Raw genomic sequence first — 13,444 nt, 5'->3', positions numbered from 1 at the left:
GTTTTATGCTCACATTCTCAACAATCCAATCGGCTGATTAATTGCCTCACTTTGATGGAAAAGCTAAATGCCCCTCAGCAACAGATGAAATCAGTTCCTTTCACAGCCCACTCACAAGATGTCAATGGACATTTTTTTCCTTTTCTATGAATTAAATATTTATTTAAGCAAGAAATTATCTTTTGAAATACAGCCTGAAAATCAGCAGTTTGCATTTTCAAATCCTTCAAAAAAATTCACTCCGATCATCCCAAGATGAAATAAATGGAAAGCTGTGGCTCTAAGATTTCATAATTAATATAAGCAAACATTTTATTATGCAACTTCTGGCAATTTTTCACACCGACAGTGTTCCATTGTGCAGAAAAAGATGGAAGTAGTAGAAAAATGTTTTATGGTTTTCCCCCAGTTTCCAGAAGATTAAAACGATGCACTGAAATTACAAAACACATGCCAGCGTTGACAGATGGAAGCTGCGACCTTCATGTGAACAGCATAAAAATGAGTTTTTATGACTAACACATTACACCAACACAAATTCAGCATTAATTACAAGTGCTCGGTTGTATAAACACAAGATGCATGGCTGCCATTGGTCCCGGACAAATCACAGTGTAAAATTGATACCTTTTAAAAACATTTTAAAAGGCCCATCTTAAACCTCACAGGTGATGCCTCCACTTGTTATTCATTACTGATTAGCAGAGCTGTGACGAATGGTAGCAGTAAACATGTCAAGCCAATGACTCGATTCCTAAGTTATGGTTTAATTCATTAGTGCTGCTCCCAGTGCCAATAAACCAGCTTTAACCGCATCCCATTGAAGCTGAGCCTGTTGAGAGAGGTCACCGGGGGACAGTTACGAACATCAAAAGACAGACTGGCCGTTCAAAAAGTCACATTTTAATGTTCCTTCTTATAGTCCGTCAGTCTAAAGCACTTGGCATGTACTCAAAAAAACAAAACAAAGGTGGTGTGAGTAGTATGAGATGAATGCTTTATTGTCTTCGGGTGCAGTTTAAGCTTTGCTCGATGTCGGGGGTAGATAAAGGCTTTTCGGTGTAAGCTCTCAACCAACTCCAAATGATTGGTGTACCTGTGGTCCTCCTCGTATTGTGCTTGTACTGGCTCTCCCTCTCCATGCATCTCTTGGAACGCTTCTTCTGCAAGCAGCATCGTGGGTGCCAACGGTCCTTACCCAAAGTTTCAGAGGGCTGTTTCACGGTGCATCGATGGACGTACCAGACAAGACTGGGTTGGCAGGAAAGGCGACAGGACAGAGGCTCAGTGGTGAAGACGCTAAAGTGTATCCAAGTGACCTCACACAAGAGTGCTGATAGTCATCTGTGCTTCATCCCAGCTGGTAATCGAAACCTCGTCCAGTCTATTTACGATCTTCCCCAGATCTTTCTCCGGAAGGGGACTGGATGTGCCGGTGTTTGTCGTGGTGTTGTTGGATTGCGCATCCGCCTGTCGGTCCTCCTCCTCCTCCTCCTCTTCCTCAGTAATCGAGGAGAGCCGTGTGGCACTCCCAGGCTTTTCTGTAGGTGGCTGGTAGTGGCATTGGCCGTTTAGGAGTCTCCGAATAGGCATAAGAGGCACAATGTCTTCGCCCAACAGCTGCTGCTGGCAATGACGGAAGTCAGATTGGCGCTTAAGCCGCTTGAACTCCGTGAATGCGGACGTTGAGTTTTGGTACAGGCTGAGTGCTATCGCTCTGGCCTTTTCTGCCTTCGGCAACAGGACGGCATGGCAGCGTAGCACCACTGCTTTATTCTTCACCTGATGCCTGTAAATCCAAGCGAAAATCTTGGGCCGAAAGGGGTCAGCTGCGCAGTATGTGATGCGGTTGAGGGAATAGAGGTGGACGGGCTTCTTCTTGCCACCTCTATCCGCCCCCAAGCGGATGCCGTGCGGCCCGACGGTGAGCTTCATCTTGGCGCTCTGTTCGCCGAAGTTGCTGCGAGTCCAAATCTTGGCCACCGCCTCCTGCGTGCAGTCGTCACCTTTAGCCATGATGGTGACCGCGCTGCCCAGGTAACGCACCTTGTAGGTGGGTTCCTCTTTATTGAGCTCCACTTTCTGGCGTTTACTGTGGAAGACGCTCCCCAGCCATTGGAACGGGCAGTCAGGAACGAGGTCCGGACAGGAGTGGAGCAAAGTCGACAGCAGGGAATGGTAGGTGAGCCCGGCTCCAAGACTTTTTGGCTTGCTTTTGGACTCATTCTCCACAAGCACAAACTTACTCCTTTTCCAGGGCAGCATGATCCAGGCAGAGAGAGAGAGAAAAGGATTTAGCACTCTCCCCCAACCAGCAATGAAAAGCGTTCTGGTGTGTGTGTGTGTTTCTCAGAGAAGCACAGCAAAGGAAACTGCTCTGGCACTCGCTGACGAGAGACTGAAAGCAGAAAGGCTCAGCTGCTCTGTTCGCTCCTCCTTCCTCTTCCTCCTCCTCCTCCTGCATCACTGAGTGCTGATCAGCGCTGGGCTTGAAGCCTCGGCGGTCCTCGTTTAACTCCTTCAAAGCCCTCACCGTCTTCTCACCCAACGGTTTCAGTGCAGACTCTGACCACTGACCCTGAGGCAGAAGAAGAGGGTTCATCCTTATGTCAGAGTGTCCTACAGGAATACTTTGACCTGCTGGGAGTCATTTCCACCATCGGTATATACCCCCCCAGAGCCCAGCCCTAATTTAATTCATTCGTCTTCTCGGAAAACTACAGGAAATGACTGTAGTAACGACTGCAAAAGAAGAAGGTGCTAGAACACGTTAACATGGTTATTAAATGTCCAGTGCAGCAATTGCGTAGGCTGCAGAACCTGAAACGACTGAGAGAAACATACGCTTCTTGACATTTGAACATGTTCACAATTTTGCCTGAAAGGATGAATCACTTTCTTTTCAACTATAATTTCACTACAATTACAGCAGGAGAATAAAAGCTATGCGTCACTATTCTGCTCTAGACTTCAAATTTTTCACCACTGTTCAAGTTGATTTTATATATAATTGTACATTTTTGCATTTATAGGACATTTTTTCCAAAGCAACTTACAAAAGGGGAACAAAAGCAATTCATCCAGGAGCCAACAATATTCGTTATATACAATACCAGGTTTATTGGACAAGAATAGGACAATTCTTCTTTTATTAAAGATTAAGGCTTTTGATAATAGCTTTTACTATTTTCTTAAATGATTAGTTCATCCAAAAATGACAATAGTTATTTACTCACCCTAATGTTTTCCCAAACCTATATTACTTTCTTCCATGGAGAACAACAACAACAACAACAAAAAAAGGAATTTCATCGATCTTCTTTTTTTTCATGCATTCACAATGAACTGGGACTGGAGTTTCAAAAGGATGTGAAAGCAACCTTAAAAGTGTTATATAAGTAGTCGATATAACATTGTGCACCAGTTCTTAGATGCCATATGAAAATTTAAGATGTGCTATTGCTCTCGGTGGCATGCTAATGAGAGTTGATGAAAAAAAAAGAGTCCAATTCCTTTTTTTGAGTCTTCTGAATTGATCGACATTAAAAAAACTCTGAATGATTCGATCACAAATCAAGACAGATCAGGTTCTCGAGTCCTTTCTTACTCAATGACCTGGTCACAGTGGTTAACTAGAGCTCAGTGGAGGGAAAGGTAATCAGTGAATAGCAAATTTCCCACAGTTTCTCACACAAAGCTAATATCATTTGGATTCAGAAGACTTGAAATATGGCACACCAATTGTATGGGCCACTTTATAGAGCTTTTGAATTCTTTCTAAAGTTTAAAAGCTCCAGTACTTATTAATTTGTAATTGCATGGAAAAGAGCAACTAGTATTTATTCATCTCTCCCTTTGTGCTCTACAGAAGAAGAAAAAAAAAAAACTGATTTTGAATGAAATTACTAATTAAATATTGACACAACAGTATTTTTTGGGTGAACTAATCATATAACAAAACCATAATGAAGTAATGAATGTGCTTTACAAAATGAAACTTGATTAATTTTCCTTTACTACTGAAACCAGATTACAGTGTCACTTGTATGCAATTATTTGTTAGACGGTTTGCAGTTGATGAGCCTTTTCAATGTTCCCCTACAGTGTCTTAGTCTCAGGATCTGATTGGGCTGAAGTGTATTGGACGAGCCGTTCTGCCGGGGCAGGTCAGCAGTTATGCATTACATTGAGAAGCATTTCCATCAATCCGATAGACTGCGCAGAGGAGTGGAACTGCTCCTGTCACTCTGAGATTACTTCTCCGTTTGATGGATTGGTTCCTATTCCCAATCAGTCATTACAGAGCTGTTATAACACGCAGGGGAATTTTTGTGTTGATTTGTGTGTTAGTCATTCACAGAACAAAGGGTGGAACATATAAAGAGCACGTTGAAGCAGTTAACTGCTTAGTTGCTGACTATTTTTAAGTATTGAACCACTCATGCTTCATCACACAATGTTTAATCCTGGGTCAAGGCAATTTTAACCCTAGGTTAAATTTTCTTACCATCATGTTGTTCAAAATCTGCACAACTCTCTTTTTTTTTTTTTTTTTTGAGTTTTGTTTTGTTCATACATTACATAAAAATAAATGTTGTTATTTGGTTCCCAGAGTTCTTCAAAATCAAAATATCTTCTTTTGGGCTTTGTGTGCATACAGTTTTGCAACGACATGATGGTAAATGATGACAATTTTAATTTTTGAGAAAACTATCCTTTTAAGCAATGTTTCACACTTGAAATTTTAAAAAGAGTGTTAGCAGTGTTATTCAGTTGCAGAAACTTTTAGGTGTTGTTTTGAGAAACTATGTCTAGCAATGGCAAACACTCTTCTACATTTTCCGTATTTTTCTGTAGTATATTTCAGAAGACTTAAGATCTACGTGCGGACATTCACACAGATGGCCAATTGGGTATGAAAACAGGTTGAGTGTTATACTAGTTCAATTAATGTTATTAAACTCATGAATAAGAATGGATTCTCTGGGACTGCAAATGTGTGTGCTGTTTAGGGGAATGTTTTATCAGATAATATTTATAATAAACCACAGTGTAAAAATTCAATTAAAATAATGCAGAGGCAGTCTCTGCAAACATTTGTACAGCAGACACTGTAAAAATTAATTGAGACACATTCTAGGATAACGTTAACCTTGAGTTATAAATGGAACTTGGTAAACAATTAATTAAAGCCCATTAATGCCTGAGTCCTCACATGCCCTTGTCACAAATGGCAAAGTTTCCTCTCCCCACGTTTTTCTCCCAAAGCCTGACCCTGGAATCGCACAGCTCCATATGACAACAGTGAAACCCAACGGCACAAGCAGCAACCAACTTATATCTATTTTTATCCTTTCAAGGGAGCTGTCCTGAAGGGTAGGACACTTGTTTCAGTCCATTACGAGAGACAGCTCTTTTTGTGAGGAGTATAAATGGCAAAAGCGTTTGGTTTCCTAGAGTGGACAGTGATGTAGCCATGTAAGCAAGGGGTTGCGTACGGCTGCCTTTATGATTTTTGACTGAAAGCGACAGTGGAATGAATCTTGCAGTGACGTTCGTACTGCCTCGACCTAATGGGGACGATATAAAGCAGGCCTGTAATTTAGAGAATATGCCCATGACAACTTGAAGATTAACTCTGAGAGGACAGGGCTGGAGCCTGCGAGTTAAAGAGGATTGATGTGCACAGTTCACACTGATGTATCTGCCATGGGCACTGTGTGTGCAAGCACCCAGCTGATGAATGAAATCGGGAAACATCTGCAGAAGGATCGACTTCAGGCAATGTTTTGATTAAATTCAATATCAGTCACAATTTAGCCTATTCCCACAATGTTTTCTGTTCAGACTCTAGGAAAGGAAGAGCATTCGTGCAAGCTGTCCCGGATCACACATTCTGTCCAGTAACAGAAAATGGGACACCAGCTCCCCTATCCAAGTGAATGCATTATTAAAGCCTTCTGTGTGGCAGAATAGCATCTCATCTGCATATGAAAGAGGAGGGTGTGAGGGAATTAATTAACTCTGTGACTTTTACTAATGAGGAAAGAGGAGATCTTGATGAAATTAAGACTTTGGCTGTGATTTACAAGAGGGCTGTAATTTAACATGCTTATGTAACTGTAAGACTTCTGGAGACTTGTGTCTGTTCGGAAGCAAATTTCAACTTTGAAAACAGTAAAGAATATGTGCAGTAGAGCTGCACGATTATTCATTAAAAGATCGCAATCTCTATTCAAACACCCACACGATGTTATTCCTAAATGACAACAATTTGGCTATGTCTAAACTTTTTGACAAGTACGATCATAGCGAACATTCAAATCTGCGTTGAGAGCAGTTGTCATGTATAGGTATGAAACAGCTTCACAAACAGTCTTTTCAACCACACAGTTTCATTATTTCAGTGTTACAATAATTCAAATGATCCCAGTATATAGTATGAATATAAACAATAATGCCTATTAAGACATTATTAAATTATATTTAGATGTTACACTTTGCATAACAAAAAAAAAAACTTTTATGAGGACCATTTAGATTTGTTGCATTATAACATTATAAGCTACAGTTAATTTAATCCACAATTTGATTAACTGAAATATTTTTATTTCCAATTACCATAATGCAAAAAAAATCTTTCTCATTTACAGTAATGCAAAAAAAATTGTTTTTTAAATACTTAGTAATTAAATAATTAAATCTATTTTAAACTGTGAAGCCTAATGACTGATTAATGACTTTTATGAGCCGTTTCTTAAACCTTTCAAGTTCTTGAACAGTTCTTTATACAAATTATATTTTCTTAATTTTTCCCTTTAATTTTGGGGTCAAATGACCCATACATTTTTCACCAATACATAAAAGAGCAATTATATTTTCATCAGAGCGATAAACCATTGCAGGTTTCCTTCAAAGTACAGTAGGGTTAAACACTAATTATCTTGTTTAATTTCGTTGGAGAATTGGGACTGTTTGTGCTGTGCCTGACAATCAACAGCGATACAGGCATCCATTTCACAGAGAAATGAGGAGGAACATTTGTCTCCAGTGCTCATTAGACTTCTTCATCTGTGCCAACAGGGGGAAAATCGCACACAGGCATTATTGCGCCGTTGCCCTCGTGATTGGAGCCGAGAGAAATGCTGCTCAGTGCTGAATGCACCACTGTTTTATTCTGTGAGCACTGAAACTGTAACTTCTTTTTGGCTCCTTTGTAGGACATCGTTTATCATGAGCCATTTCCTTACATGTCCTCTCCGCAAAAAAAAAAAATCAATCCATTCACCCTTTCTAGACCATTTTCTTCTGCTTCTTTGTTTTAATAGTGTTTTCTAAGGCAAGCATTGCTTTCACTATTGCTCAAACATACGGTTAGGGGTTTGTTCAAATCTTGTATTAAACACGTAACTCATCCAACAATGATCATGGTGCACACTTGAATGATACCTCAAAACCTTTCTTAGCAATAAGACTTAAAGGGGTCATCGGCTGCAAAATTCACTTTTATATGGTTTGCATATAAATGTGTCTTTGCAGTGTGTGGACACAACCACCATACAATTAAAAAAAATCCATTCACTCCTTTTCTTTTTATCCTCAGAAAGTTTAAACACTCTCAATAATCAAGCCATTCGGATTTTCTGAGCAATATGATGTCATATTGCTCATGCTCCGCCCACAACCACTGACTGTCCTGTATTAGCATATTTCTGCCCTCAGACATTTGTATACTGTCTGCCAAGGCAGCATTTTATGTGTCTTGTGTCGACACCCCCCACAGAAGAGAGGGGGTGGGGTGAGCAGTTGTTCATTATCATTTAAAGAGACATGCACCGAAACGGGTCGCTGTGAACAGAGCTGTTTTTGAGGAGGTAAAAAGGGTGTTGTTTTACACAACCACTGAGGAATTTTAATCAAAGTATGTTTCAAAATGTTCATGAAGACCCTAAAAAATCATACCAACTTGGGGAAATGGGCATCCCATTTAAAACAGATGCAGTGAAATAAATATTCTGGCCAATATGATAATTACTTTCCATGCCATGACTGATAACTAATAAATAAATAGTTAAACTAAACCGAATCATTTCGCATGCCACAAGGGAAAAGAAATGGCATTAGCAGTAGAGCTGCACTAATTAAGTTTAAAAAAAAGTATGTTCTCTATATAGTATGCATATGGGTGGTATTTGTCACGCCTGTCCGCTGGAGTGCCTGTGATAGCCACCAGAGAGTCCTCCTCCCAAGTCCTTTGCCATTCCATCATGAACTACATTTACCATAAACCTTTGCCTGGACTCATTATTGTGTGATTACACCCACCTGTGTGTCATTAGCTTGTTAATGTCTGTGTACATAAGCCCTGTGTCTTCCTCTCAATCTTTGTGAAGTCTTGCTACTGTATTTCTGAGCGCTCTCTCTTGGTTCCCTTGTCATGGTTTATGGTCTTGCCCTCTTTTCCCTGTTGGCCAGTGTTTTGGACTTTGTCATTGTTTGCCTTGGTTTTGACACCCTGTCTGTTACATGGATTATGATTTTTGGACTGCACCAATAAAGCTGCATTTGGATCTTCACCCAAGTCTCGGAGCAGTTTGTGACAGTATGAATGAAATTCGGACGTACTACATCCGCCATGTTGTAACTGTCATGTGACCTACCAGCATCAGTTGCGTCGCTTCACTTTCCATTCATAAATTCCCTCTCGTGAGATAGTAAAGTGTCCATCAAATGCGCACTTCAGAATCTCGGTGAAAGGTCATTCGGGGACTTTTCCCCTCAAGTTTTTCCAATACCATTCGGACACACTACTCTTTTGGTGTACTGTTTTTCGCATATTATATAGTAGGGAAGTATTTGATTTTGGATGCAGCGCAAATCAGCATAAACACACGTCTCCTCATTTTGTTTCTACAGAACACTAAACTGTCAGGCCATTTTTGTTAAACTGTTCCCCACAGACAGCAGCCATCTAATCAAATCAGCGTCTGCTGTCCTTAATAAGCCAATACAGTGTCATGTACCAAAGGCTTTAGGCAGAACGAAGGGGAAAAGGGGTCGATCTCAGATGTGTGATTTATGGCCGAACACAAGGTCTGTGGACCGCTCGCTCTAAGGAATGAGCTGGCCTGATAAGAGTGAACACTCTCCTCTAGAAACTAGAGCCAGCGCCAAGAGCCGAGCAATACCTGCAACTAAACAAAGAAGTACTCAACGAATATAAAGCAGCCGCAGAGGGTTGTATCATTTACTTTTAAAGAGATGATTCACTTGTTCTTTTCTCCATGGAATTGCCGTTTTATTATGAAATGTCTAAGAGGTGTTATGTAAGAGATATATTACATGGCTACATTGCAAATAAATAAAAATATGATAAATAAGACTTGGTTGAGCAGCCTAACTAAGTGGCCTTAGTTTTTGATTCATTATTTTATGTATGGTTTGCTGCAATGGTCTAATGGAGACCGTAGACCATATCTTAATGCAATGTTTGACTGAATTCAGCTGTTTTGATGCATAATGCAGCATAATTTCTGCCCCCTAACTTCCTCTCCATCAGCAGTACATTGGAAATTAAATGAAAAACAAATATTAAACAGCGTTGCGTATTATGACACAAAATATCCAAGAAGTTGGCCTGATTCAGCCTTTTTTGCATATTCATTATGTAAGGCTACGAATGCAAATGAGGCTCTCTGCTGAAGTTTGTAGAGAGCGGAAATTAGCATTACAGTGATGCCGGCCGGTGCCAAAAAGAATCATTATTCATCCTTTGAGGAGGCTCTCCAATCACATCATGGCTCACGATAAATGGCAAAACTTTAAGTACCGATGATGGATGTTGGTCATCATTCAGTTTTTGGGTGACAATGCAGGACAAAGAATGCATAAAGTATAAAATGCTAAAATTCTCTTATGCGTCTACTACTCATTTTCTACATAGTTTTGACAGTTAATCATGTCTGATTTCTAAGAAACTTGGTCATGATGCATTACAGTGCTGACGTTTTTCATTATTTAGTGTGGGATTTTGCAACAGACAGCAAAATGGTATTATGAAAAATAACCATTTATTAGTAGAGTACAGATTTTGTGCTGTAGTGCAAGACTTAACAATTATTTTTATTGTATTTCTATTGATTGAAATCGTACACTCTCAGAAAAAAAGGTACAAAAGCTGTCACTGGGACAGTACCCTTCAAAGGGGTTCAAAAGGTACCGCCACAGTGACAGCTTTTGTACCTTTGAGAGTGTATGGTATATTGCTTCAAATACAATTTTATATAACTTTATATATATTATATATGAACAGTATTTGAAATAGAAAGCTTTAGTAACATTATAAATGTCTTTACTGTAACTTCTGATCAATGTAATGCATCCTTGCTAAATAAAATGTGCAAACTATAGGCCACACATCATGTAGCATTTTGGCTCCCAAAAACTATAAACAAACAAACACAATGGTGCGCAAAACTTTTCAGAGATAACGCAAAAAAACATTGAAATATTTTTTTTCCCTCCTACGTCCCATATTTTTTCCATTACCATGTCCCCTCCGGACAAATGTCCTGTTTAGAATCATCATGTAAATACAGTCAATCTGGAAACATTCTGTAATTTTAGTTTAAAGCAGGAGTGTGTGAGATGTACAGTACATCAGCATCCCTGCACACCTTCATCTATGCGCTCTACGGCACTAATGCAGACACATCTGGTATCCAGCACTTCCCATTTGTTGCCCGCCTGCCCATCTGTCTACACTTTTTCTAATCCATGCTTGAGTGGGCACTGTGTTTCTCTTGTCTGAGTCTCTTCAGGGGTAAGGAACGGCAAACTACACAAACAGTTTGCTCATTCCCTCAACAAGGTGAGCAATGTTAAAGCTGAGGCCTGAGGCGGGAGCTCTGGTGAGTCAGCTGTTGTTGTGGAAAGGACATTTCTCCCATGTTTCTCGCTTCTGCTTGATGATCGCATTAGTCAGCCATCACTGAACAACACATCACTTTCTGTCAGGTGAACAACCCCTCTTGATTAAGTGATTGGTGTTTTTGAGGAACTTATTAAAGGTCTCTGAATGGCCTGACAAACTCACTCTACTGTATTTTAGACCTCTCCTCTCAAATGCTATATTTATAATTCTTGCACAACAACACTGGGATGATATTCCTCAAAGATTATTTGATGTTTGTTCATAACGCAAACCCATAAACCCATCAAACTACTGCAATAATTCATCCGAACCACTGAAAGTCCCCCTGTAGTCAATCATTTTTTCCTTGAAAAAAACTTTACCTTAAAATACCTTGAATGTAACTACACCCTTGCCTCATTTAGTAAACACAGTTCTATGAATATGCAAATGAGCCCCACCTCCACTCACTCACCAGCTCAGAGATCCACTTGTTGACGATCACATGTTGATCTGATTGGTTAGGATCAAGGTAGTTTGTGACGTCAGAAACACCAGCGATTTCAAACCGTGTTTTTGAGAGTGTCTTTGGTTCACTGCAGTTTTAAAGAGAAATGGTTTTGACTTATGAATTTGCACATGGTTTGTCTTAAAGCCTATCAAAAACATCACATAGACATATAAACAACATTTAAAAGCTGGATTTTCACCACAGGGTATATACAGACTCCATTCATGTTGAAGATTACTGATTGTAAATAAGAGAGTGCTTTTTTTGACACAATAACTAAATGATCATTAGACTACAACAATAAAAACATAATCAGCATTATATTCTTTATAAACATTAATAATAATAGCTAAATGACAACTACATTACAACAATAAAAACATAACCTGCATTTTTTGCAGTTGTTATTTTTATTATTAATAATGATAATAAAATATTTTCTTGCAATCTAAATGTTTAAAAATGTACTTTCATCTTTGTGTTGGGCTTTGTCTCACTGTTAAGCTACACATTTATCACTTCAAACAAATGTCTATTATTTAAAAAAGTTTTGTAAATATCCAAACAACATGTTAAAAAATTACATTACCTGTGATTATAAGAGTTGGATGATTTTCTCTAAAACCCCTCCTAATGGTGCCAATAAAACTGATATTCAATCACCAGCAGCCGATTAAGATGAAAAGTGAAGATATCTGAAAAACAAATAAATACAAATATTAATTAATCTCTAATGTAAATTTTATACTTGAAAATCTATGAAAAGATTAGATAACTTCACCTCCTTCATATAATTCAATTAATCTAATCTATAAAAATTACTATAAATGTAAGGATATTTCTGTGTGTAAAATCAAATTGGATACCGTAAGTCACATTTAATATACATGCACATAGTGTTGGGGAAAGTTACTTTTAAAATGCATTACAATATTGCATTACTCCCAAAAAAAGTAACTAATTGCATTACTTAGTTACTTTTTATTAAAAGTAATGCGTTACATTACTTTTGCGTTACTTTTTCTCACCTGGGCTGGGCTTGCTTGTTTTTTTTGTGTGTTTTTGTTTTGTTTTTATAACAAAAAAAGTTATATTTTTGGCAAATGTTAAGGCCCTTTCACACCAAAAGTGAAGTGAATAATCCTCAGGCTGAAGGAAATGCATATTTACGCCTGTACAGTAGAGGGCGCCACTCAAACAAACCTTTCAGCCATTCTGGATTAAAGAACAATAGGATTCAGCAGAAGGAAGTTCAACACTCTTATTTCTAAATCTAATCTAAAGTAATTTTTGCTTATTAGTATGGTTGAATTAGATTATTGAAGGTCAGCAGCAAAGGCATTGGTCAATAAAGTGAGATTAAATACATCAAGTATATTTGTGTAATTTAATATAGTTAATTATAAAAGTTTTGCGGAAAATTCTGAGATTGCATTTTACTGTTTTTAATCATTTTGAGGAATACTGAATGTTATTGTGCAAGTGAGATGAGTAAATGCATGTTCACATTTAGTCTAGAACTAAAATAACCATCATGTTCACACAGCACACACACACACACACACGCAGCAAACACAACACCTCCTCACTTTATTTCTCTCAACATGGGGACAGGAGAGCTGTCAGTCATTAAATGTGAAAAAGTAACTAGCGTTACTTATTTGAAAAAGTAACTTAGATATTTTGTTGTAAATTGAAAAAGTAATGCATTACTTTACTAGTTACTTGAAAAAGTAATCCGATTACGTAACTCAAGTTACCTGTAATGAGTTACCCCACATTCTAGATAACACTTAACTGTGGTAAAATCATGGCAGCATGAGGTCTCAACAGGCTTTGTTCTAGCATATAATTTATATATATATTATAAATATATATATATATTTATATATATAATTTGAATACTGTTGTATGCTAAGTTTTTCTGTTATCATATTCTGCAGGTGATCTTACACAAAAATCATCCCACCAGCACGCTAATTTTTTTCATTGCAAGCAGTTGCAAGCATTCTAGAGCAAAA

At 38.5% G+C, this 13,444-nt stretch overlaps 1 protein-coding gene across 1 annotated transcript; it reads right to left on the bottom strand.

Moving 5' to 3' along the window:
• Positions 1 to 286: 286 nt before the first annotated feature.
• fam43b (family with sequence similarity 43 member B) lies at positions 287 to 2,745 on the bottom strand. Its single transcript, XM_084099974.1, has one exon. It carries the CDS (start codon positions 2,263 to 2,265, stop codon positions 1,321 to 1,323), a length of 945 nt encoding a protein of 314 aa, XP_083956100.1. The 5' UTR covers positions 2,266 to 2,745; the 3' UTR covers positions 287 to 1,320.
• Positions 2,746 to 13,444: the final 10,699 nt, after the last annotated feature.

Source organism: Abramis brama (assembly GCF_963993115.1).
Source record: "Abramis brama genome assembly, chromosome: 22".
NCBI lineage: Eukaryota > Metazoa > Chordata > Actinopteri > Cypriniformes > Leuciscidae > Abramis > Abramis brama.
Note: the sequence above shows the minus strand (reverse complement) of the source record. Positions and strands in the feature narration are given on the sequence as shown.